Source organism: Dermochelys coriacea, chromosome 11 (genome assembly GCF_009764565.3).
Source record: "Dermochelys coriacea isolate rDerCor1 chromosome 11, rDerCor1.pri.v4, whole genome shotgun sequence".
Lineage (NCBI taxonomy): Eukaryota > Metazoa > Chordata > Testudines > Dermochelyidae > Dermochelys > Dermochelys coriacea.
The window spans coordinates 59,884,280-59,911,979 of record NC_050078.2 but is presented as its reverse complement, the minus strand read 5'-3'; the positions used below and the strand labels follow the sequence as shown (position 1 = coordinate 59,911,979).

At 41.3% G+C, this 27,700-nt stretch overlaps 1 protein-coding gene and 1 long non-coding RNA gene across 2 annotated transcripts; both read right to left on the bottom strand.

Annotated features, from left to right (window-relative positions):
• Positions 1-80: 80 nt before the first annotated feature.
• On the bottom strand, positions 81-27,700 carry SGO2 (shugoshin 2). Its single transcript, XM_043504860.1, has 7 exons — positions 27,394-27,700; positions 26,053-26,228; positions 25,492-25,569; positions 24,969-25,030; positions 18,964-19,231; positions 10,676-10,766; positions 81-205 (listed from the first exon to the last, which is right to left on the bottom strand). The coding sequence occupies exons 1-7, from the start codon at positions 27,620-27,622 to the stop codon at positions 81-83; spliced, it is 1,029 nt and encodes a 342-aa protein (XP_043360795.1). The 5' UTR covers positions 27,623-27,700.
• On the bottom strand, positions 22,830-24,463 carry LOC122458176. The gene is made up of 2 exons (XR_006278080.1): positions 24,409-24,463; positions 22,830-24,077 (listed from the first exon to the last, which is right to left on the bottom strand). It is a non-coding gene; the product is annotated as an uncharacterized LOC122458176 (long non-coding RNA).

The following is a 27,700-nucleotide window of genomic DNA, read 5'->3' as shown; positions in this document are numbered from 1 at the left end:
CATTGGCCTGGATAGTGTTGATGAGGAGTAGAGCCACCTTAGATGGTCCTTCTGGTGCCAGGATATCAACCATAAGGGTCTTACGACTCTACCACCTCTTCGGTCTGCAGGTTCATATTCCGTGCCACCCTGCGCAGGAGTTCCTGGTGGGTATGGCTATCTATAGGGGGCAGCCCTGAGGCGGAGGTGCCCACCACCACCTCATCTGGGGAGGAGGACAAGGAGACTAGTGGGGGAACTGGCTCCTCAGGGACTTCCTGACCTGTGTCTAATCCAGGGTCAGCCACCCCAGGGTCTGGCTCAGGAACAGGAGTGGGTTCCAAAGGTGGGGTGCTGAACTGGGACCAGAGTTGACTTCTGCTTGTTTATCAACAGACCCAGTGCCTGGAAGGTGACCTGGACCGTACGGATGCTGTGCTGCACCTGAGTCTGCGACTGACCTTTGATCAGAGAGTCATAGAGATATGGGTAGACTTAGAATCATAAAATATCAGGGTTGGAAGGGACCTCAGGAGGTCATCTAGTCCAACCCCTTGCTCAAAGCAGGACCAATCCCCAACTAAATCATTCCAGCCAGGGCTTTGTAAAGCCTGATCTTAAAAACTTCTAAGGAAGGAGATTCCAACACCTCCCTAGGTAATGCATTCCAGTGCTTCACCACCCTCCTAGGAAAAAAGTTTTTCCTAATATCCAACCTAAATCTCCCCCACTGCAACTTGAGATCATTATTCCTCATTCTGCCATCTGCTACCACTTGGAACAGTCTAGATCCATCCTCTTTGGAACCCCCTTTCAGGTAGTTGAAAGCAGCTATCAAATCCCCACTCATTCTTTTCTTCCGCAGACTAAACAATCCCAGTTCCCTCAGCCTCTCCTCATAAGTCATGTGTTCCAGTCCCCTAATCATTTTTGTTGCCCTCTGCTGAACGTTTTCCAGTTTTTTCACATCCTTCTTGTAGTGTGGGGCCCAAAACTGGACACAGTACTCCTCACCAATGTTGAATAGAGGGGAATGATCATGTCCCTCGATCTTCTGGCAATGCCCCTACTTATACATCCCAAAATTGCATTGACCTTCTTGGCAACAAGGGCACACTGTTGACTCATATCCAGCTTCTCGTCACTGTAACCCCTAGGTCCTTTTCTGCAGAACGGCTGCCTAGCCATTCAATCCTTGGTCTGTAGCAGTGCATGGGATTCTTCTGTCCTAAGTGCAGGACTCTGCACTTGTCCTGGTTGAACCTCATCAGATTTCTTTTGGCCCAATCCTCTAATTTGTCAAGGTCCCTCTGTATCCTATCCCTACCCTCCAGCGTATCTACCTCTCCTCCCAGTTTAGTGTCATCTGCAAACTTGCTGAGGGTGCAATCCATGCCATCCTCCAGATCATTAATGAGAATATTGAACAAAACTGGCCCCAGGTCCAACCCTTGGGGCACTCCACTTGATACCGGCTGCCAACTAGACATGGAGCCATTGATCACTACCTGCTGAGCCCGACAATCTAGCCAGCTTTCTATCCACCTTATAGTCCATTCATCCAGCCCATACTTCTTTAACTTGCTAGCAAGAATACTGTGGGATACCGTGTCAAAAGCTTTGCTAAAGTCAAGGAATAATACGTCCACTGCTTTCCCCTCATCCACAGAGCCAGTTATCTCGTCATAGAAGGCAATTAGATTAGTCAGACATGACTTGCCCTTGGTGAATCCATGCTGACTGTTCCTGATCACTTTCCTCTCCTCTAAGTGCTTCAGAATTGATTCCTTGAGGACCTGCTCCATGATTTTTCCAGAGACTGAGGTGAGGCTGACTGGCCTGTAGCTCCCCGGATCCTCCTCCTTCCCTTTTTTAAAGATGGTCACTACTTTAGCCTTTTTCCAGTCGTCTGGGACCTCCCCTGATCGCCATGAGTTTTCAAAGATAATGGCCAATGGCTCTGCAATCACATCCGCCAACTCCTTTAGCACTCTCAGATGCAGCGCATCCGGCCTCATGGACTTGTGCTTGTCCAGCTTTTCTAAATAGTCCCAGACCACTTCTTTCTCCACAGAGGGCTGGTCACCTGCTCCCCATGCTGTGCTGTCCAGTGCAGTAGTCGGGGAGCTGACCTTGTTTGTGAAGACCGAGGCAAAAAAAGCATTGAGTACATTAGCTTTTTCCACATCCTCTGTCACTAGGTTACCTCCCTCATTCAGTAAGGGGCCCACACTTGCCTTGACTGTCTTCTTGTTGCTAACATACCTGAAGAAACCCTTCTTGTTACTCTTAACATCTCTTGCTAGCTGCAACTCCAAGTGTGATTTGGCCTTCCTGATTTCACTCCTGCATGCCTGAGCAATATTTTTATACTCTTCCCTGGTCATTTGTCCAATTTTCCACTTCTTGTAAGCTTCTTTTTTTGTGTTTAAGATCAGCAAGGATTTCACTGTTAAGCCAAGCTGGTCATCTGCCATATTTACTATTCTTTCTACACATCGGGATGGTTTGTCCCTGTAACCTCAATAAGGATTCTTTAAAATACAGCCAACTCTCCTGGACTCCTTTCCCCCTCATGTTATTCTCCCCGGGGATCCTGCCCATCAGTTCCCTGAGAGAGTCAAAGTCTGCTTTTCTGAAGTCCAGGGTCCGTATTCTGCTGCTCTCCTTCCTTCCTTGTGTCAGGATTCTGAACTCGACCATCTCATGCCTCCCAGGTTCCCATCCACTTTTGCTTCCCTACTAATTCTTCCTGGTTTGTGAGCAGCAGGTCAAAAAGAGCTCTGCCCCTAGTTGGTTCCTCCAGCACTTGCACCAGGAAATTGTCCCCTACACTTTCCAAAAATTTCCTGGATTGTTTGTGCACCACTGTATTGCTCTCCCAGCAGATATCAGGGTGATTGAAGTCTCCCATGAGAACCAGGGCCTGCGATCTAGTAACTTCTGTTAGTTGCCAGAAGAAAGCCTCGTTCACCTCATCCCCCTGGTCCGGTGGTCTATAGCAGACTCCCACCACGACATCACCCTTATTGCTCACACTTCTAAACTTAATCCAGAGACTCTCAGGTTTTTTTGCAGTTTCATACTGGAGCTCTGAGCAGTCATACTGCTCTCTTACATACAATGCAACTCCCTCACCTTTTCTGCCCTGCCTGTCCTTCCTGAACAGTTTATATCCATCCATGACAGTACTCCAGTCATGTGAGTTATCCCACCAAGTCTCTATTATTCCAATCACATCATAATTCCTTGACTGTGCCAGGACTTCCAGTTCTCCCTGCTTGTTTCCCAGGCTTCTTGCATTTGTGTATAGGCACTTGAGATAACTCACTGACCGTAACTTGCACACCTCAATGACTGAGGAAGGCTGCTACCACCACCATCCACTTCGTGAAGACTTGTGGGGCTGCCGATAGGCCAAAGAACGGAGCAGAGAATTGGTAGTGGTGTCGATCCACTACAAACCTGAGAAATCTTCTGTGACCATGGAAGATGAAGATGTGGAAATAAGCATCCTTTAAGTCAAGGGCAGCGTACCAATCTCCTAGATGCAGGGAGGGAATGATGGAAGCCAGGGAGACCATGCGGAAGAGAAGGTTACTCACCTTGTGCAGTAACTGAGGTTCTTTGAGATATGTGTCCCTGTGGGTGCTCCACTACAAGTGATAGTGTGTCCCGGTGCCGCTGATCAGAGATCTTCGATAGCAGCGCCTGGTCGGGCCACACGTGTGTAGCTGCTATCTTGGGACATCACTGGAGTCTGTTCAGCATGCGCATGGCATGACTCCCTCAGCTCCTTCTTAACCATCCTTGGCTGAAGATAGTTGGGGCAGTGTTGTAGCTTCTTCCCCTATTGACAGAAAAATTACATATGATTAACCCAGCTTAACCCTTCCCTTTAGATAAGTTTGTTAATAGTTAAAAGAAACAACAACTCCTTCCCCCCCCAGTTTTCTTCAAGTTCTCTGCTCCCCGTGAAAACCCTACTATGTAATTTTTGGTCCACTGTGACCTCTCCTTTTTTAATTTTAACATGCCAGACTCTCCTGGTTTTAAAAGACACAGTTTCTTGAGATATTTGTTGAGGTGATACAGGTCCAGGATGGGTTGTAACCCCTTCTCCCCCTTGACCTGAGGAATTAGGAAATATTGGGCGTAAAACCCCTTCTCTCTCAAATCTTGAGGAACTTCCTCTACGGCCCCCACAGGTAGGAGGGCTTGCATCTTCTGGGTGAGAAGCTGCTTATGAGAAGGGTCCCTGAAGAGGAACAGGAGTGGAGGGTGGGAGGGAGAGGTCGATGAAAATTGGAGGGTATAACCCACTGTTACTGTGTTCAGTGCCAAATGATCTGATGTTATATATGACCACACTGGTCTGAAGGGTGACAGGTGGTCAAAACAAAGGGGGGGGCGTGGATCTGGAGTCAATCAAAAGGCCTGATTGGTCCCGCCGTGGTATCTATGTGAGCCTGATTGGGAGGCTGAGGTAGGAGGGTGGGGTTGACATCACTTATAACCATTCCCTTTTCTTTTGTAGGGCTCCTGCCTGGGAGGTGCCATGAATCTGGGAGGCTGCTGGGGCCTAAAGTGCTTCCTGGAAGCTCGAGGTGTGTAAAGGCCCAAGGAGTGAAGGGTAGCCTTTGAATCCTTGAAGCATCAAGTCAGCCTGTTCAGAGAACAGGGAGGTGTCCTCAAAGGGAAGGTCCTGGGCGGACTGCTGAACTTTGTGAGGAAGGCCAGAGGATTGGAGCCACGCACAGTGCCTCATGGTGACTGCCAATGCCATAATTCTGGTTGCTTAGTTGGCCACATCCAGAGCTGACGGGAGGGAGGTCCTGGCCACAGTCTTGCCCTTCTATAGGATGACCATGAATTCCTCCCTTGACTTCTGTGGCAGGGAGTCCTTAAATTTGGACAATGAGACCCAAAGATTAAAATTGTACCTCCCCAGCAGGGCCTTCTGGTTGGAGATAATACGTAACTGGAGACTGCTAGTCGAATAAACCTTACATCCAAACAGGTAAGTCTCTTGACCTCTATTTTTTGGGGTGGCACTTGGCTGCCCCGTCTGTCCCACTCATTTGCCACCGACACTACCAGGGACCCAGGGGTGGTGGTGCAAATAAAGGTACGCAAACCCACTGGCTGGGACATAGTATTTCTTCTCTGTCTTTTCAAATAAGCAAGTCCTTAATCTTATCAACATCACCAATTTTTTCTAAAGCTGTGGTATATTGTTCTGAATGTATGATTTTATTTTGAAGTCTAATTTTGACACCAATAGTATAAAATGTAGCTTGAAGTGTTTCTATTGTAGAGAAAATATTCTCAAGTGAATTATTAGGACTTGATTATGTTGAAGAAATAGAGTCAGATTTCTCTAACCACTGATTAGAATCCATTAATTTAAGGGACTAAAGAGAAAAAATCATTTCTATTCCCCATGGTATTAGCCCCAGCTGGAGTCATGGTATGAATGGTGATAAGTATATATACAGAACTTCCCCTTTTGACAGATAATGAAAAAATGGATGGGGGGGGGGAAGAAAGATCCTTAAAGCCAAGAAAATTAGGAGTAGGAGAATATCTCCTTAAAATTGTAGTACTTGTCTATGATGTGCCTCACTGCAGAAGTTTATCAAAGACAAAAAGAAATACCTAGAAAAGGCAAAAAAAGTAACAAAAGAAAATATTAAAAATGTGTATAGCTCCAGGCAACAACAGTATAGTCTGTATATAAAGTAGGTGGAGTATAATTAAAGTTTATTTTGATGCTTAATTACTCAAATTCTAACAGTATTTGGCTAGATGTGATAATGGTTTCAAAATTATTTGAATGGCTTTTGCTATTTATGATGAAATACAAATCTCCTAAATTGAATGAATTCTTTGTAAAGCAACCCATCTCAGAACTTTTTTATCCTGCCCCTTGTACTTATGTCTTAATATTTATCAAGAACCTTCTCTTGACTCCATTTAAAAATCCAGTGAAGAGACACCATTTCTTAAAAGGATTCAAACGATGAAGACCACATTTCACTTTGTTTTTTCTGTTAAGTAGTATTCTGTATTGCTTTAGCTGACATCCTAAAGAATATTTTTAATACTATATTTAATTGGAAAACTATGTATGACTTCCTAGGAATTGTTAGGGAATCCCAGGCATTCAAAATAAACTACAGGTTTATATTTCTTTTGATTTGATTATATATTTTTGCAGAAGGAGCTTTGAAAGAGGTGCAGCTCCCCTGGTTCAAGGCTTAATCTCTAGATAGTGTCAAAGGGCCCAAACCTGGAAGATGCTGTGCATCCTCAACTCCTGCTGCACTTATCTGGAGATGAGGGTGCACTGCATCCTGCAGATGGTCAGCATCTACTGGATCAGACTCTAAGTGAGCACATTTGTGATCACAATGAAGGGGAGAAAAGTTTCTGTTAGACTGTCAAACCTGTCCATTTCATAATGGCCCAACCATTTGACACATAAAATTACATTTGGGGACTCAACTTTTGTCCTTCGCCTGTGACATGGAAAAAGTGCTTAGCCATGCAGGAAAGTGATATGGAACAAGTTGCTCTGGCAAACTTTCACATGTATTGGGTAGTTCTGGAGAAAGTTATATAAAACCCTCCTGTTACAGCTGGTGGTCAAAAGTTAATGAAAATGGGAGAAAAACAGCAGGGCTTAGAAAATTACCTTCTTCCCATACCCAGGATAATATATAACATTTTAATTACAACCAAATACATTAACAATGGGGGAAGTAAAAACAAATAATTTCACTTTCTGTAGTGACATGGTAATGACAATGTAGTTATGGTTAGGGAGAGAACTGAGACTTGGGAAAAGTTATTTTGGGTACAGAGGGTGACGTTGCACTCCATATGATTTTGTGAAAATATGCTAATAAATGTGAATACAATGTAACTGGAATATGCTTCATGAAAAAGGTCTCTTGTAAGGTATTATTACAAAGCTTATAATTTACTGAGTGTGGTTATTCTGTTTGTATAAATATATCATTCTTGTATCTAAACTAGAAATATGAAATGTAACTCTAAGGTTCTACTGTAATTATGCCAAGTTCGGGCCATTAATGGTGGTTTGGAATCTTGATGGCTCCCATCAACTAGGACAATTGGTTGTAAATGGCTTTGTTTACTTGCAAGCCTTCCTATGAGCCAGGCCAGGAAGAATGAAGGCTTGGGGTCTTACAGGACATGTGACCATGTCACCTGGTACTGGAATCCATCTTAAATCTGGCGCTTTTTTATTTAGAAGGAGGGATGGAGACCCAGAGAGACAAAAGATTCCCGCCTTGTGCCACAGCTATATAAGGGGTTGGAACAGAACAAAGGAGGCTGCAGTCATGAGAAATCCCCTAGCTACCACCTGAGCTGGAACAAGGATTGTACCGGGGAAAGGACTGGGCCCAGACTAGAAATGAGTGAAAATAAGCTTATTGAAACATCTGTAAGGGTGAAATTACCTGTATTCAGTTTCTTAAATGTATTAGGCTTAGACTTGCATGTTTTGTTTTATTTTGCTTGGTAACTTACTTTGTTCTGTCTGTTTTTACTTGGAACCACTTAAATCCTACTTTTTTATACTGAATAAAATTACTTTTGCTTATTAACCCAAAGTAAGCAATTAATACCTGGGAGAGCAAACAGCTGTGCATATCTCTCTATCAGTGTTATAGAGGGCGGACAATTTATGAGTTTACCCTGTATATGCTTTATACAGAGTAAAATGGATTTATTTGGGGTTTGGATCCCATTGGGAATTGGATGTCTGGGTGCTAGAGACAGGAGCACTTGCTAAGCCGTTTTCAGTTAAGTCTGCAGCTTTGGGGGCATGGGTCAGACCCTGAGTCTGTGTTGTAGCAGATTAGTGTATCTGGCTCAACAAGACAGGGTTCTAGAGTCCCAAGCTGGCAGGGAAAACGGGCTCAGAGGTAGTCTCAGCACACCAGGTGACAGTCCCAAGGAGGTCTCTGTGATCGAACCCATCACACAGAGCTCCAAGTTTTGCATATATATTTAAACCTTCTTTTCTCAAGAAGTACGTTTACAATAATTATGAGGGGGAAAAATCCCTCTAAGGCCCTAGATTCTACAGTCAAATTTGTGTGTGCAGACTCTTGCGCTGATGCAGTGCCCCACTGAAGTCAATGAGGCTTCTCAGGGGTACACATGCATGGATCTGATTGCAGGGGAAGAGAATGGTGTTTTTAGTTTTGTGAACTGTAAAGCCCCAAGAATACTGTCAGTGCTAAATAACAGTATGATACATACTGATCTACAACCTATCCTGGAAAATGATCCCTCACTCTCCCAGACCTTGGGAGACAGGCCAGTCCTCAGTTATAGATAGCCCCCCAACCTGAAGCAAATACTCACCAGCATCTACACACCACACCACAGAAACACTAACCCAGAAACCAATCCCTGTAGCAAACCTCGTTGCCTACTCTGTCCCCATATCTACTCTAGCAACACCATCAGAGGACCCAACCACATCAGCCACACCATCAGAGCTCATTCACCTGCACGTCTATTAATGTTATATATGCCATCATGTGCCAGCAATGCCCCTCTGTCATGTACATTGGCCAAACCGGACAGTCCCTACATAAAAGAATAAATGGACACAAATCGGACATCAGGAGTGGTAATACACAAAAGCCAGTAGGAGAACACTTCAATCTTCCTGGACATTCTATAACAGATTTGAAATTAGCTATATTTGAACAAAAAAACTTCAGAAACAGACTTCAAAGAGAAACAGCAGAACTAAAATTCATTTGCAAATGTAACACCATTAATTTGGGCTTGAATAGGGACTGGGAATGGCTGGCTCATTACAGAAGCAGCTTTGCCTCTCCTGGAATTGATACCACCTCATCTATTATTGGGAGTGGACTACATCCACCCTGATCAAATTGACCCTGTCAACACTGGTTCTCCACTTGTGAGGTAACTCCCTTCCCTTCACGTGTCAGTATATTTATGTTTGCATCTGTAATTTTCACTCCATGCATCTGAAAAAGTGGGGTTTTTACCCATGAAAGCTTATGCTCAACTAAATCTGTTAGTCTTTAAGGTGCCACCAGACTCCTTGTTGTTTTAGTATGACACATAGAGCTTCTTACAAAGTCTTCAAGCCTTTTCTAGCAACTCTCCCAAGCTTTGTATCTCACTCATCTGTTAATACATTTTTAAAAAAATAATTAAATAATGAATAAATAAAAAAATTGGAGGACCAAGGACTTTTGCAATTATGAACTAAGAAAGGAAAACAAGTGGAAAATCTTCGAGTGAAAGAGTATATTTTTTGTATATGCTTTTCACAACTCTTTCCATCACAGAAAAAGGGAAATTCAATCTAAAACAATACAACACAATTCATTAAAAATTTCATCAAGATTCCAACAAATCCACAAAAGTCAAGGAACTCCATCACATTTTGTTTTGCTCTATGTTTTATGAAAGGATTATAATTTTGTAATTAAAAAAAAGAATGCATGAGACTGTCTCCACCAGATTTAGTCTGTGATGCCTGTGTCAGAATGAGAAAAAAAATCTGCTTAGTATAGAGAAAACTCCACAATGGATTTCCCCCCAAAATCTAGTGATTTGTTATTCTTAATAAAACTTCCAACTTTTTTTAAAATTTAAAGATGGTATGCAATCTTGAAACAGATTAAAGTTATTGAGCAAAAGTTCATAACACAAATGTGGGGTCTCTAATCCTGCTTGCCTTACTCAGGGAGGTATTCTGCCTAAGGAGTGTAAGATCAGGACTTCAGTCACAAAAAACTCCACTTTGGAAGGTAAGCAGAACAAACTTAGTTAAACAAAAGAACAGTAAGGAAGATTTACCCAATTTTGAAAAAAATGATATTATATATTTTAAAATTTGTATTATTCTTAAAGGCAGTTCTCTTCTTGCTTGTCTTCCTCAGATTAGTTTTGATTTACTTTTGAAACTTCTTTTATTTTTAACTTTGAAGACTGGGGAATTCAAAAATTCCATATCTGTAAACTGATCCCCACGCCTCAATTTACTGTAGAAAAGAAAAAATTAAAATATTAATAACATTTAAATAATGAGAGGTTATATCACAACCCTTAAAATGGTAAACAACAGTTAGGGCTTGGTGCACTGAAGTTGCCCAGAGGTTTTATGGAAAGCACGCATTTCTGAAATTCCAGTGTACAAACAAAAATTACTTTAGAAATTGATAACCCTCAAAACTTTAGTACATATGTATCTATATGGCACACATCATCTTAGCATCTGAGCAATTTCCAAGTATTTAAATGTAGAAATAATATTTTTCTTTTTTGCTTCCCAGACTGTAGGAGAAATAGCTTGATTAATTTAGGAGGTTCTTTTTATTTAATTATGTTCATGTATGAGGGAGTGTGTGAACAACTTACTGGGGGAAGGCTAAATCTAAAAACATGTTTTGCATTAAGTTATGAAAAAGGTGAGATGTGTGGTCTTTCTTTGGACTTATCTTATCTGGGCTCTTCTATCCCACTGTTTAGCTGGATGTCACTTCCTTTTTTAGAAAAACTGGAACAAGGCTGTATTGCCATTGTGAGGGCTCTTTTGCTGCAACAGAATGATTGATACACGGTATGTCTACACTAGAAAGGTAAGTCAACGTATATTAGGTTGACTTACAGCCACTGCAGTAATTACTGTGGTGGTTCATGTCCATACTACCCTCCTTGGGTCTGTGGTGCATGTCCTCACCAGGAGCACTTCCATCAACCTAAGAAGGACAGTGTGGGGAGCTGAGAGCCTAGCCTCTCAGCTTTGGTGGCAGCTCCCTGCCAGGAGCCTGGCTGCCCCACAGGCTCTGGTGAGCTGCCCTTTCCCTCCCACCCCTGCTGTGTGTTCTCCACTGGGAGCAGGGGAAGCCACCGGAGGTTTTTCTTCCCCATTCCCTGCCAGGAGGAAGAGGAAGCGCAAAGCCTTGTCACCCAGCCATCAAATTGACAAGGCTGCCCACCTCCTGGCAGAGAGCAGGCGGGGGCCTCTCAGACTTCTTGCCTGGAGCCGGATCCAAAGACGTCTCAGCTTCTCGCCCCAAGTCCCAGCCCAGAGCCTGGTTTGAAGCCCCCTAGCTCTCCAGGGTAGCCAGGACTTTCTTGTCAATTTCAAGGCTCCTGCTGTGAAATTGACAAGACAGTGGATGTAAGGGACACAGTGCCTACACAGACACTGTATCATCCTAACTACACTGACATAAGCCTTATGCCTCTCATGGAGGTGGAGTTATTACGTTGGTGTAGTAGGGCACTTACATCGGTGGGAGGAAGGCTGTAGTGTAGACAATAGCATAATTAGGTCAACATAAGCTGTCTTATATCGACTTAACTATGTATTAAGAAGAAAAGGAGTACTTGTGGCACCTTAGAGACTAACAAATTTATTTGAGCATAAGCTTTTGTGAGCTACAGCTCACTTTATCGGATGCATTCAGTGGATCAGATCCACTGAATGCATCCGATAAAGTGAGCTGTAGCTCACAAAAGCTTATGCTCAAATAAATTTGTTAGTCTCTAAGGTGCCACAAGTAGTCCTTTTCTTTTTGTGGATACAGACTAACATGGCAGCTACTCTGAAACCTGTAACTATGTAGTGTAGACCAGCCCAGGCAGTCCTTTGAATGAGTATCAGAGAGAGTGCCCACAGATCTATCCTGTTTAGTAAATACACAGACACATTTTAATTGTTTTTATATATAAATTACATTTCAAAATAGCAGTGATGTTTTGGCCATCAATGCCCCAAGACTCACTGCACTTCTACTATAGTTAAAACCACTGGGACTTCAGCCTTATTAGCATCATCTAAGTCATGTTACAATCAACCCAAAGTGACCTGCTCTTATGCAGCCTTAATCCTTACATAAAAGATGGATATTCTTACAAAACGATCTTGGGTAGTACAATAGAAGAGATGGGAAGATGAAGCATCAAATAATTAGCTAATTAAACATGAGCTAGCTGAGAGATCAGATTTCCAAAAGCAGCAAATGTAAGATTGGACATAAAAGGAGCACTGGAGATGGTTAAAGGGTAAAACTAAACTCAAAACACTACTATATATTCTGAAAAAAAATCTAAGTTCAATAGGAATAAAAGGAAAAACGCTTTGCAATTCTTGTTCACCAAGAAGTCATGTCAGCACACAATCTACTCTTGATATACTTTAAAATGCTATCCTTCTTAATGAATACTTAAAGTCCAAATGTTAGGTATCTTCACCTATGTGTGTACACACCCTATTACTAACTGTTGGAAACATAGGGCCTTATTCTCTGCTACATTACTCCAGTTTTATGTTGGCAAAACTACACTGACTTCAGTGAGTTACACCAGCATAAAAGTGAAGTAACACAGGAATGAATCAGGGTCGTTAACTCTTCAATTAAAATACTAACTTGGGAGTTTAAACATTACCAATCTAGCTATTCAGTACAGCGTCCCAGACCATTTTAGATATGACATGCATGTCAAGAAATAAACCAGAGAGATATCTGATAGGGATATTTCAATAACACTAATGCAATAATAATTTGCTGAAAGAAAAACAAATACTTTACTTATACCGACCTGCTTATTTTGGGTTCTTTGTAGCAAACTATGGCTCGTCTCCGTCTAGCTGGTGTTGTTGAGTTTTCTTCTAAAATATTCTGAAGTTTAGGCAAGGAACTGTGGGAGTATAAACTGGTATTTGTCTGATTTTGGAGGGCCTTTCTACCTGTAAATACAGTTATGCTTCCATCTTCCATTTAAAATAATTTCTGAATCACTGATTAAACCTTTTAAAAACACCTGAAAGCTAATATTTGTTAACTGAAGTTCTCTGGGTACAGTTCCTACTTTGGCATCACATGGACCTGATTCTCAGTGAATTCAAGTTCCATTCAGCACAGGACTGATGGATAGGGATACAGAAATATTCTGGAGCCAGTTGAGGGCTAGCAGGCTAGAAAAAGCCTCAGGGCTGCTGTAAATTGGGTTGGGTTGGCTTCCTATGACCCCAAGAGGCTGTTGTAGCAGTTGGGAATTGCCAGGGTACAGCTGTGCTACACTCATGGCCTCAAATGCCTGGGGATGCAGAGGGATGGCATAGAATCACCATGTGGAGACTCCCCCTATTGCCAAGGGAATTCCCTGGATGCAGCATCTGCTAACTGTAATGCTCATACACGTCCACAGAGCTACAGAAAGGGGCCATAGCAAAATGATGAATTGAGTCACATATTCTTAAATTGTGGAGAGACCTAGAGAATTTGGGAAATTTCTCAGTTCCCTTCCTGCCATAAAGCATATAATAGGGAAACATAAGTATTGTATCAAAAAATTAGACAGCTTTGGTAGGAAAATTATTTTATCATTTGAGCTTCCTTTTGGCCTTCTGAGTTTACTAAGGACATTTCAGAATGCCATTCAATCTTTTCAACAGCCACTTGAATTTGGAATCAGAAGGTCAAACACTTTTAATAATTTGGGAGAAATACTGAAATGATTTACATTTCCTTATTAAAGTTTCAAAGATCTTCACCATACATCATATTTCCTCTAAAATCCCTAAAATGATTTAGCATATAGAGGAATCCAAGTTGAAATAATGTAGAGATTCTCTAAACTCTTGCGAGAACTGAGAAACACACTGAACGCTTCTGCGCCTCCTCTGTGGTTTCAGACTCAATGCATGTAGATGGGTACATCTTATATCTTGCTTTAGAACTCAGATTGGGGCAGGAGTAAAAATTGTTACTTGATAATCACTTCCTGCAGTTTGAGGTCAGGGTTCACATAGCTCCTGTTTGTAAGCACTGGGGTGTAAGTGGTCAGGCACAGTGGTTGGAATTGGGAACGAGGAACTAGAACCAGGGGTCAAAGATGGAGTCAGAGGCAGGAGTGAAGCCAAGGGTTGAAGCTGGAGATGGAGTCAGGGGTCAAACAAAGGGTAACCTTCCCAATCCATGAGATACCAGAGTTTGCCTTGTCTGATTCTGGCATCAAGTATCTTGTGGACAATATACTCACTGAGGTCTTGAACACATACTGACAAGGGGAGTGGTTGGGAGTGATGAGGGAATGGCTTTCAGGAGTTGCATATGAAAATGGTGTATTAAGAGGAAACAGGGTAAGTCAAATTCAAAGGTGACTGAGTTAATTTACCAGTGAACTCAGGAGGGGCCAAGGAACTGGTAGTCCAATTTGTGGGATGGCCTGTCCATGTATAAGTGCTTCATCTACAGCCATACCCTCTGGCCTATCACTCCTATCATTGATGGTCTGCATATTGTTTATAACTTTTCTTGGCATCTTCCAAGCTGCACTTTTAGGTCACTTGGGTTTGGTGTATCCAGTCCAGGGCTGCTGGAAGTTGTGGTAGAACTGATGGTGGAACCCACAATTTGAAAAAAAAAAGGGTTTTGCTGCGTGTTCTGTGTTATTGTATGAAAGCTCTTCCTGAGGTAGCATCGAGGACCAGTTAGTTGTTCTGGTGGAAGTTTATGTAGCATCAAAGATACTGCTCCAGGATCTAGCTTGTTCTGTCTGATGACCATGAGAAAGTCTTGCCTAGATAAACTGTTTTAGATAAATCTGAGCTGCCTTCTGAGTGGTCTTGAACAAGAAAACATCTTGCATTATTACGTTAAAAACTGTACTGGCTTCCTACTCACGTCTGGATGTAATTTAAAGTAGATATACTGTCTACTCAGGAATTCAGTCATTATCAGTCCAACATAAATTAAGGTTGCTGACCGTCAGTGCATGGGGAAAGCCCATCTGTTTTCTAAGACTATTGAACAAAGAAGTAGAACTAGGAAGTATTGATGTTATGTTTATTCCTGATTTATGAAGTCTAACTAGTTCAACAATGATTAGCATAATTTGTTTAAACTGTAACATTTGCAGAGACTCTGATAAGGGGTGCATTTTTATTTAAAAAAAAAAACCACATGTATGAGTCAGAGCTGCTAGGTATGCCAAGTGCCCTTTGAACATATCTATACAAGATAGACCTCAACTATATAGGCACACTTATGCTCTGAGATCTTCAAGCTAAACATTGTAGCATGTTTAAATATTGGCACAGATAGTTCCATTATATGACTCTATCTCCTGTAATGCAGAAATATAACAGTATAATGAGACTATATATTGTAAGCAATTTCAGTATTCCTTCCAGACTATTGAAAAGTTTAAACTTCTTTTCTGTAAAGAATATTAGAAAATAGGCTGGTACTTCAAAGTATCCTTATAGACAGATATCAGAGAAGTTCTGAACAAGGTATTCTTTGCAAAGTTCTCAGAATTCATGTTGAAGTTAGGGTATTCTTAAAGAAATTTCATACTGGTGGGAACTGTAATAGCAGTAAATGGAAAATACTCTTGGCTCTATTGTCCATTTTCAAGACGAGTCTAATTAACCTTTAAACTGTTATTTGCCCCTTATACAGCAGTGAAATAGATGGCAGCTTGCCCTCCTGAACTGTTCCATTTTAAATATTCAAGATCAAATCTTTCAGTGTAATTCTATCATGTTCATTGCAAAGATAGTAGAGGCACTGATTATGGTTGATTCTCTGAGACTGTAAACAAGTTAGAGTTCCTTGGGCTAAACATGATTGTGGGATTGGGCCAAAAGAAATCTAATGAGGTTCAATAAGGATAAGTGCAGGGTCCTGCACTTAGGATGGAAGAATCCAATGCACCGCTACAGACTAGGGACCGAATGGCTCGGCAGCAGTTCTGCGGAAAAGGACCTAGGGGTGACAGTGGACGAGAAGCTGGATATGAGTCAGCAGTGTGCCCTTGTTGCCAAGAAGGCCAATGGCATTTTGGGATGTATAAGTAGGGGCATAGCGAGCAGATCGAGGGACGTGATCGTTCCCCTCTATTCGACACTGGTGAGGCCTCATCTGGAGTACTGTGTCCAGTTTTGGGCCCCACACTACAGGAAGGATGTGGATAAATTGGAAAGAGTACAACGAAGGGCAACAAAAATGATTAGGGGTCTAGAGCACATGACTTATGAGGAGAGGCTGAGGGAGCTGGGATTGTTTAGTCTGCAGAAGAGAAGAATGAGGGGGGATTTGATAGCTGCTTTCAACTACCTGAAAGGGGGTTTCAAAGAGGATGGCTCTAGACTGTTCTCAATGGTAGCAGATGACAGAACGAGGAGTAATGGTCTCAAGTTGCAATGGGGGAGGTTTAGATTGGATATTAGGAAAAACTTTTTCACTAAGAGGGTGGTGAAACACTGGAATGCGTTACCTAGGGAGGTGGTAGAATCTCCTTCCTTAGAGGTTTTTAAGGTCAGGCTTGACAAAGCCCTGGCTGGGATGATTTAACTGGGACTTGGTCCTGCTTTGAGCAGGGGGTTGGACTAGATGACCTTCTGGGGTCCCTTCCAACCCTGATATTCTATGAGTCTATGATTCTATGATATATTATAAACCAATAAGAATATTAGCTACTGTAACTGAAGAAAAACCCCTCAGTGGGTCCTTCCAATTCTACTCCTGCATTACTTAGCTTTGATGGTGCTTGGAAATTTATGACTAAGAGTGGGGATCTATACAGGCAATACTAAAAGAAGTTACCTTTCTTTTGTACAAGGCATTACACAATCACAGGGCTTCTCAGGACAATTTTTTTGGTGGCCTCAGAGTGCGGCCACCAACTCTTGCTGGTGGCAGCTCTCAAACTTTTTCCTAAAATACTTGATTAGCTTTAGGAAAACCAAATAAATATGCACATATATACGTCCAAATCATTGTAAATTATTTATTGCTAGCTAGTAAGTCTGCTGTGAAAAGTGATTCTTGTATGTTTGTTAATATCACTTTTCACAGCAGATTTACTCAGCCCTGGCAAGATGGGGACATATTAAGCCCTGGATGGAGGGCTGGAGGAGGCAGTGGGGACTAGGGGAGGCAGTGGGGACCATGGGGGTGGGAGGCTGGAGCCTGAAGCCCCATGGCCAGAGCCTGAAGCCCCATGGCCAGAGGATGGGGTACATGGATGGAGCCTGGAGCCATGTGGCCGGAGCCTGGGGCCTGCCACTGCGCAGCCAGAGTCCAGGGCTGGAGCCCAAAGCCTGCTGCCCTGCCACCCCAGGGCTGAAGCCCAAAGCCTGAGCCCCACCACCCACTGGCTGCCTGCTCCTCCAGCATTGTGCCTCAGGTGTCTTCAGAGGGGGGCAGGGCCCAATCCCTGCTGCTGGCCCCAGCATCTAGGAGCAACAGAGGCAGAGTGGGCTCTACTTTGCCTTCCTCTGCACCCCCTGCCCATCACAGCCCAGGAAGCTGTAGCTGCAAGAAAAGCCCCTGGTGGCCACATGTGGCCACGATGGCCGCATTTGAGAAACGCTGAAAAAATGTCCTTATCTCTTTCTCTACTCGAATACTTACCACTGCCTGTTCTTGAGAGTTTTCGGCAAGACCCTTTAAAATCTGTCTCCATCTTCTTTGCTCTATTAGCACACAATACTTTCTCATAGTTAGTTTTTTCAAAGATTTCAGAGTTCTTCAGTACAGGGAAGTTTTCTGAAATTTTATGGTAGTCAAAAGCAGAAGGATCCATGTGTGGGAGACCCTCTTGCAAAAAGTTGCATGAATTAAATGGCATATCCTTAGAACAGGTCACAGGTGAGAATTTTAAAAGGCATGGTTCTTCAATTATAATGTTTGTTAATACTGATTTATTGATCAACTTGTTCATGAAGGGATCTCTCCCTGTTCTGACCTTTTGGTCATCTAAAATATTCTGTTCCACCTGGTCAACTTGCCTGATGTCACATTCTTCTAGCCTGGTTTCAGAAATAAGTCTCTCATTGCTTTTAATCTCATTATCTGGATAAATGACAACACAAGTCTTTTTATTTGCCTTTGATATACGGTCTACCCCTTTCTTTAACATATGAACATTATATTCATCCACCTTCTTCATGGAAGATCTAGCCCACTGTTTGTTTACAGTTAAACTGCTCTTAATATCTAAAATTCCCTGAATTTGCTGAGTATTTGCAGTTTTGTTTCCATGAACAATCTCAGTGTGCAACATGGCCTCATTTTTTAACTCTTGTCTTACAGAGAGTGTGCACTGTGTAAAATCTTCTGGCTGTATGTTAGTTTTCAGGCTAGCTTTTGCCAATACATACTTTGAACTGCCCAGTGAAACCTTATTACTCTTTCGTTCTATTTTTTTTATATCTACACAGTGACGAGAAGTCTGTGTTTCTCTCCTGTCATTGTAATTATCTTCTGTGTGACATTCACTCTTCCGGTGTTTTGTCTTGCAATCAGGTTTGCATGCTCCAGGCCATTTTGAACTACTTGCTGAATGCTCCCCAATTTCCTCTCTACGGTAATTTGTTTTGCTTATTGTAGAAGGAATTTGGAAAGTCTTGCCATTTCTTTTTATTTTGATATGTTTCTCATTTACATCCACTAAGTCCTGCTGTAAAGACAATACACTGGAGATGTGGTTTTCTATAGATGGCACACTTTTAGTACAATAATCTTTTGATGGGGCCTTGCTCTTAGATGAGCTAGAATCTGGGTTTTGGAACTTGTCCATATTTTCTAATCTTTCTGAGAGAGTTTGTTTATTTATTTTATGTTGTAAATAATTTTTTTGTTGTTTACTTGGGCTTGCTAAATTAACTAGATTTGTCTTTCTGGTAGCTTTATCATTGTATTGGGAATTCTGTACGTCACGTTTATTGGTCCTTTGTAGTTTCAGCTCTCCCAAAGCATTCTTTTTAGCCACTTGTTCTGCTTCCAACTGAAACTTTGGAGTGTCTGATTCACTAGTGTTTGAATCTATAATCTTTTCAGTATTTTTGTGCCTTTTTTCACTATGAAAATCTAAACTGCCTTTAGGATAGCTTTTAATTTTCTCTTTATCTTTTTTTCCTTTGTTTGAATACCTCACTTTTCTCAAATTTGCTGAAATTTTATCAGTTTTGGCATTACTATTCCTTTTATTTTTGGCTTTTGATGTAATTGTGAGTATCTTACCCACATCACTGGCAGTCAGTTCCATTTCAGTATCATAAACAGTTTCCTCAGGCTTTAGCTGGTTACCAAAATGCACCTCATTTGAATTTGTCTTAAATTCATTGCTAGGTTGAAGTGGTGAACCAGGATGAGACAACACATTTAGTTTTGCTTGCAAACTCATTTCATTGGTGGTGTCGTCCCTGTCAATGCTCCAATATGACATATTACTTGGGGTCACTTTTTTATTAAAATCTACTATACCTGCGTGAGCGTTTGATCTACAAGATGTTACATGTTTTTTCCTTTCACTCACATTTCCACAGAATGGTAATGGACTATCATGTGGTTTTGTAAACTCTTCAGACTGTCTCACAGATGGCACATTATCCAGATCAGACATGAGGGCACTACTGGAGCTTAGTAATGTACATGGCTGATTTTCTGCAACCAAAGCAAGTGAAAGTCAGTGTCTTTAAAAAAGAAATAAAAGTATCCAAAATGTGCATTTCACACTTACTTATAGCTTTCAGACTAGCATGGATTATTGAAGTTTGCACCAGAAATATGCAGATGCCCATTTTAGGTGAAGTGTTGTACTATACTTTATACATAGTATACTGTACCATATATAGTATACCACTCTCCCGCAGGATCTATCAACAGCCTTCCACAGTGCCAATCATGAGGTGCTGCTGACTAACTTTTGAATTCTAGTGGAACAATGATGCTGCTTTAGTGTGACTTTATTCTTTTTCTCTTGGAGATATCACAATGGATAGTTATTGGCAACTGCTCTGTCTCTCCAAGGGCTCTCAAGTTAGGGTTGCCCATATAATTACCCCTTCTATTCAACAGCATAGAGAACTGGTTCTCAATCTTTTTACCATTGCAGGCTGCATATGCATCTCTCTATGTGTTATGGGGGCCCCATCCATACAATATATATACTACCTGTATGGCCCCAAGGATGTCACATGGGCCGCAGCTGTGTGCTGATTGAGTCGAGAACCACTAGTATAGATCTTATAATATCAGTATGGACATCTGATCTTCATCCATTGACAGAAGATCATTGACCAATACATAAAATGTGCCAAAACCAGGTGTGTTCCCAGAATTACAAGGGTCAAGGAGATTCAAGGCTCAAGGTGCAAGATTTTGGCATACAAATAACATCCAGCTTTCTCACTCATTCAGCCCAGATAATATGACTGAACAGCACAGATAACATCTGGTTGAGACTGAAGTATAGATGGTCTAAAAAACCTCAATGCAGACGTGACTGAACTATGATAGTATGATAATAGTATGTTGAGGAAAAAGATCTTGAGGATATGACAGAAGTCCTTGGGGATCCTGTTCTACCATTGTTTGCCCAAGTTTGCAACTAAAAAGTACAGTTTGAGCCCTACTTGCACAACAGCAATGACCTGGAATACATGGTTATATCTACATCTGGTGGAGAGGATGCAACCTTTATTGTCAGAAGTAGATGAGTTTACTTTCCTGTAACTGGAGGCTCTTCAAAATGTGTGGTCCCTATCTATATTCCACAGTGTGGTTACACATGCACAACATGCCTCTGGAATCAGAGAATTTGAAAGTAGTGTCTGTTGGTCCATGCATATACCCTAGTTTGCCTTGTGTCTCCAACCGAGGCAATAAAGGGCAGGGCAGACCGATCGCCTCTTCAATTCCTTCTCCACCATGAATCAGACAAGATCCAAAGCAAAGGATGCGGGTAACAATAGCAGTTGCCATGGCCCAAGAAGAAGACAGGCCACATTGACTGCAGATTGGAGGGCAGTTCAGGATATTAACTTTCCTTCCTCTATCATAGCTTGGAAATGAGTATGATCCTGCTGTGGGAGGCTGTTGGTGAATTCCTCTTAGCATAGTTTAGGAAATCATATTTAGCCAATAGCTCTTGATAACTGGCTATCCTGAACTGAAGACTGGAGGACAAGAAAACCTTCCTCCCCGACAGATCTAAGTATTTACCTCCTTCTCTGTGGGAGCAGATCTGGGGTGTTGTTGCCTGGACCTTTCCAAAGCAGCCTGAACCAACAATGAGTTGGGAGCTTGGTGAGAGAATAAGAATTCTGAACCCTTAGCTAGCACATAACAACGTCTCTCTGCCCTTTGAGGGGGGTAGACATGCCAGTGGCATGGGTGTTCCACACTGTCCTAGCCTGCTCTAGTACGGACTCATTAATCAGTAGGGCTACTCTTGTACGTCCATAGGTGTGGAGGATGTCCTAGAGCTTGTGTTGGGAGTCCTGGATCTCCTCTACGCAATCTGAAGTCCCCCAGTGAGTCTGCACAGCAGATCTTGGAACTGCCCGAAGTCATCCAGAGGGAAAAACGATGTCGATGTTACTGCTTCATCCGGCAATGATGATGGTTGTCCGGCCTGTTCTGGTGGAACCGCCAGAACTGGAGTGTAGCATTCTTCCTCCTTGATCAGATCTGGGGTTAAATTGATGGTTCCCTCAGAGGGGAGGCAGGCAGCGACTCCCCGGAGGATTGGATAGATTATGAAAGAGGGCACTGGTGCAAGGGTCCCCAATATGGCCAGTAAGAGGGGTCAACAGGTGGTTATGGAGATCCCCATGGCATGGGGTACCAGTGACTCCTAGTCAGGTTAGGCGGTGGTTAGTCCCAGGGGTGTATGGGGCTCCTGGGAAATGGGTAAGGGTGGTACAGGAGGAGTGGTTCCTTCAATGGTTCTGAATCTCCCAAGTACTCCCAATCTTCTGGGAGTACTTCCTGATTAGGCCCCACCCTGGGGTCTGTGAGGGTAGATTCTCCAGCACCGGAATAGGACTTTGCAGCAGGAGGCGCACTCCTTGCTGATTCAGGCCGATGTACAGGGGTGTTCCCCGGCCTGGGTCCAATTGGAGTCTCATGGTCACCTGCATGATACCTGCAGAGATGAAGTGCCTGCCCTTCCAGGGTAGAGCCGTGGAAGGCCTGGCAAATACTACACCGAACTGCGATGTGAGTTTCTCCCAGTCAGTAGAGGCAGTGTTGATAGTCATCGCTGACTGAGAAGGATCATGGGTAAGAGATGCAGGGTTTGAAGCTCGGAGTTCTGGGCATAGTCCATGTCAAGGTTCCTTCCCCACTCTGAACTCTAGGGTACAGATGTGGGGACCTGCATGAAAGACCCCTAAGCTTATTCTTACCAGCTTAGGTTAAAAACTTCCTCAAGGTACAAACTTTGCCTTGTCCTTGAACCCTACGCTGCCACCACCAAGCATGTTAAACAAAGAACAGGGAAATAGCCCACTTGGAGACATCTTCCCCCAAAATATCCCCCCATGCCCTACATCCCTTTCCTGGGGAAGGCTTGGTAAGAATCCTCACCAATTTGTACAGGTGAACACAGACCCAAACCCTTGGATCTTAAGAACAATGAAAAAACAATCAGATTCTTAAAAGAAGAATTTTAATTAAAGAAAAGGTAGAAGAATCAACTCTGTAAAATCAGGATGGTAAATACCTTACAGGATAATCAGTTTCAAAACATAGAGAATCCCTCTAGGCAAAACCTTAAATTACAAAAAGACACAAAAACAGGAATATACATTCCATTCAGCACAGCCTATTTTTACCAGCCATTAAACAAAAGGAAATCTAACGCATTTCTAGCTAGATTACTTACTAACTTTTTACAGGAGTTCTGAGCTGCATTCCTGATCTGATCCCGGCAAAAGCATCTCATAGACAGACAGACCCTTTGTCCCCCCCCCACCTCCAGCTTTGAAAGTATCTTGTCTCCTCATTGGTCATTTTGGTCAGGTGCCAGCAAGGTTATCTTAGCTTCTTAACCCTTTACAGGTGAAAGGGTTTTGCCTCTGGCCAGGAGGGATTTTATAGCACTGTATACAGAAAGGTGGTAACCCTTCCCTTGATATTTATGACAGTCTGGAAGGGGTACACAGAAGAGTGTCCGGAATCCTCCCTGTTGCCTAATCTAACTCTAAAAGATACTAAAAACTATTAAAACTACTACATCTATAAAAGTTATTAAGAACTATTAAAACTATGAACTATTTGCAACTGAATATTGTTTTTCAGAAAGACATCAGAGCTGAGGACGCTAAAGGTTAGGATCCAGACCATGTGGCGGAGAGGAGGAACTGAAGAGGCAATTAGTCTGCCCCTCCCTTTATCACTTCAGTCGGAGGCATGAGGTGAGTCAGGGTGCATGCGCAGACCAACAGACACTACTTTCAAATTCTCTGACTCCAGGTGCATAGTGGGCATGCATAACCCCACAGTAGAATAGGGACCATCACTCGAAGAAAAACTTGCTGTTTCACAATAAGACTACTGCAATGTGCTCTACACCTTAGAAACATTTGGAAACTGAAGCTGGTGCAGAATGGAGCACCGTTCTATTTAAGTAGTGTTTCTTGTCGAGAAGACATGATAACAATGCTCTGAGATGTACATTGGGTTTTGCGGGGAGTTTAAGTTTGCTGGTTCTGATCTATAAAGCCCTAGATATCCTGGGATTTTGCTAATTAAAACCATCTACCTCTTTATGTTGTATTACCACAGTTGCAGTCAGTGAAAGTGTTCAATTGTTGATTCACGCATAGGTGTGGATGGGCATCCTTGTTTGCAATTAAATGACAGAAAATATTAAGGCTTATGAAATCCCCAGATGTCTCCACTGAAATGAACAGTTATTTATTTATCATGTATATGTACTGTATCTCACCATAATTTAATTTATTTTATATACTAAACATAGTAATTTCTAAAAACAAATTGATTACAAAAAATTAATATACCATACCTCTGAAAAATATATTTGAGTCAAAGATGGTTTCCATTTTATCTATTTCATTTGACTTTTGGTTATTTTTCTCAGACTCTAACAATTCAACACTGATCTGAGCTGGGCAAATTTCATGTGATACTACAGAAGTGAGGTTACAATGATCTTCTGATTTTTCACACAATGAAGGGCTCCCTTGCTGTTTTGCATTATGTACTGCAATTAATGGTTCCTTCACTGGCATTCCTACAGATCTGAAAAGAGGAAGTTTTACCATGAAGGAGAAATATAATGTATAATGTATCACATAAATATATAAAAGTGAACAGAAAATGCTAGAGAGACATGACCAAATTTATGCAGACAACAGTTTTGCCTATTTGTATATTTTGCTAATAATTTGATGCCTCAAACAATCTTTTTCCAAACTAGACACAAAAGCTTTCTGATTACCTTTTCAAAAAAAATCTCTCTTCTTTATTCTAGAACAGCATGCAGCAATTCGGTCTATAAAAGCCCCTGACAGATTTTAATAGAATTTCACATTTGCATGCTTACCCAGTTTGTGAAACAGACCCATATTACCTAACTGAATGATACAAACTCTTGGACTGATGATCAACACAGCTGCTTTGACCACTTGGCAGTGTAAGAGGATTCTGAATATGCTATTAAAAATAAGAAAAAAAGTGAAGTAGCCATGTTAGAAACTGCTCAAAGGTCTGGAGTATTATACATAGTCCCAAGATAAATCAATCATTGGACAGAGAACAGGTGAGGTGATGAAAAGTGGATGATATATTGCAGTTTATCATAGAGCTATTACCATTGCATATGTGATATATATATATATATATATATATATATATATACACACACATACACACAGCCTAAAGAACATTCCTTCAAAAGAATACAACTATTTCAAGGAAAAAAATATTTTATGTCCAGACAAACCTTTTTTTTTATATTTACAGATTACTTTAATCCCAAAGCACATACACATGCAGAAATTATTTCATACATCACTGAAATGCAGAAGCTATACAAGAGTGCACAGCAATTGTGTTCAATAGTTTAGAACAGAAAGTGAAAAAATATTGTGTTGAAACTATATAGGTATAAAGGAAAGCAAAATGTATTACCTAAATTCGAATTCTGCCATGATACCAGGGCTCATACCTCCTTTTTCAGGCAGAGGTCTCATCTAAAAGAGGAGAATCCCCCACAGCAAAATTCCCTCTAACATCATAGGAGGTTAGAATAGTACTAGCTCTCTGAGGAAGACTGCCACCTGTTAATTTACCAACAGCACTTTTGCACAATGTGGCTTCATCAGGATAAGTAGCTAAGTAACTTTAGAACTAGGTTCTTGAAATACAAAGGGTGAAATCCTGGCTTCTTTGAAATCAATTACAAAACTCCCATTGACTTCACTGGGGTCAGGATTTCATCCCAAAATCTAAACACTTGGGGTAAAATTTTCAAAAGTGCCTAAATGACTTAGAAGCCTACATTCCATTGAAGATCAATGGGTCTTAGGGCTTTTGGAAATTTTACCCGTGGTCAAAAGTTAAATAGTATGGACTATAAGACTAAGCAGCAGACACGATAGCCTTACCCCCTTTTATTTACAACATTGTAAATATTCAAACAAAAGACACTTACCTCAGAAAAACTGCTCATTTCAATTGCTGATAAAAGGTTGTTATTCATAAATGCTTCTATTTCTATGAGAGTTTTATTCTGTATATAAAAATATAAATGAGACCTTAAAGATGGAATTCTCTTTTAAACAGTTAAGCCCTTATATAGGAAGAAATCATAAATAACAGTAAAAACATTTTGTAACCTTTTCATGGTCAGGACAGCGGAAGAAGCAATTTCTACATTTGATTAATTTGCTTACTGAAAAATAAAAAAGTAAAACTGGGATTAAAATGTTCACACAGAGGTGTGTTGTTGAGTTCCAGATCAGTCAGAAGCATGAGGTGATCCTATAAAGGAAAAATGAATTCTGAACAAGAATTTTATTGAGAGATAATATTTAGCCCCACCTTTTTCTGTCCTGTTGGCAATTGTGTATTTTAAATAATTACTGTAGATAAAATATTTTTAAATGTTCTACTTAAAAAAATTAAACTAATTTTCTCTGAAGTTTCCATTAAAATGTGATATTTGTTTTTTAGTTGCTCAGAAGGTTTAAGTATTATGGTAATTACAGCATACCAAACAGTTTAATTTTTGACGAAGCACAACATTATAAAAATGCAACTCCTCTACTTCTTTCTGTAGAAAGATCTTCTCATTCTTCAGCCTCCGAGTATTTTCCTTCTCCAGAGTCAAAGCCAGAGCCAATGCTTTATTATTATGTTTTAAAGATATCTTAAAAATAGAAGAGTTGTCTGTAAAAAGAAACAAAATAATCATAATTTTCTACTTTTTGCTTTTTCCAATCAGTCTGCCTCTGTCTCAGCTACAGTCTATGACATTACTCATAGTTCTGATGGAGCAGTAGCAATGGTTACAGTTGGCCTAAGACACATTACAAACCTTTGTTTTCAGTTGCTTTATCACTTTTTGGCCTAACAAAAACTGTTCTGGGCTGGGAGCAAGAAGACCTTAAGTTCTGGTTGCACTTCTTCCAGTACCTATGTTACTAATTCTGTGACCTTCAGAATCATTACTAAGCAAGGCCTCACACTTCTGCCTTCGGAGACAGATAAGTATTTATGATTTTCCCACATTTTAAACCTGAGATATTTGAAGATCTGAGCGGTTGCAGTGCAGGGAATAGAACCCAAGTTTCTAACATGACAAACCTGTCTCATTCACAAATCTCATTGCATTGTCTCTCATAAAGAACGTGCCAAAACTATGTGTTTAGCTATGGAGTCTGTAAAATGATGCTATTCTTGACTCATTCAGTGCATAGGACAGATACTGCTCAGAGAATGATGCAGTTGTTCAAGAGTTTTGGTTATCCTCATCATTCAATATATGGCCCCATGACTTATTTACAACCCATCACATTTTGCAGATGAGGAAAAGTGAGGCACACAGAATTTAATGTCAACATTTTTAAAAAATCCACTAATTTTGGTGGCCAATATGAGATAACTACATCTTGACTGTAGACATGTTGAACAACCACAGCTACATAAGAACATAAGAATGGCCATACTGGGGTCAGACCAAAGGTCCATCCAGCCCAGTATGCTGTCTGCCAACAGTGGCCAATGCCAGGTGCCCCAGAGGGAGTGAACCTAACAGGTAATGATCAAGTGATCTCTACCACTGAGGTATCTGAAATTTTAAAAGGTTTGGCCTAGCTGACTTGCCAAAGGTCAAGGACAGAAAATCTGACAATGACAATAATTGTCATTCCAAGTAACATGTTTTAGTCACAAGACCATCTTTCAATTCTCAACCTTAATATTATAGATAATCCTCTTTATTTAGGCAATTTAGCAAACATTAAGCACATCCATCACCCCATTTACTTCAATGGTGCACACAGTATATGGATTAAATTGCTGTAACAGTTTACTTTAAAGTAATTACACTCACTTATTATTTTAGTTTTGATTTTAGACACAAGACAGGCATTCAGTTTTGCAGCTTTTAAAGCTCTATCCTTCTTCTCTTTCATGTGCCCTCTAATAGAACCCTGCGTGAAAATGGAGGATATTTCAGCAGTTGCTTGGTTCACCATTGTCCAAAAGGCCCTGTTTATCACAAAGAAAAAAAGTCCAAAAGAATACAATATAAAGATTGCTTGCAGGGTTGTTATAGACATGTTGGTCCCCAGATATCAGAGAGACAAGGTATGTGAGGTAGTATCTTTTATTGGATCAACTTCTGTTAGTGACAGAGA

What these genes read in the sequence shown, in the direction of transcription:
- SGO2 (XM_043504860.1), bottom strand. Translation starts at nt 27,622, where the DNA reads ATGTCTATAACAACCCTGCAAGCAATCTTTATATTGTATTCTTTTGGA. An exon ending in AATCAAAACTAAAATAATAA is followed by an intron (nt 26,229 to 27,393) that starts GTGAGTGTAATT and finishes TTCTTTTTACAG; the next exon opens with ACAACTCTTCTATTTTTAAG. An exon ending in CAGTAATTACTGCAGTGGCT is followed by an intron (nt 206 to 10,675) that starts GTAAGTCAACCT and finishes CCTCCTCCCCAG; the next exon opens with ATGAGGTGGTGGTGGGCACC.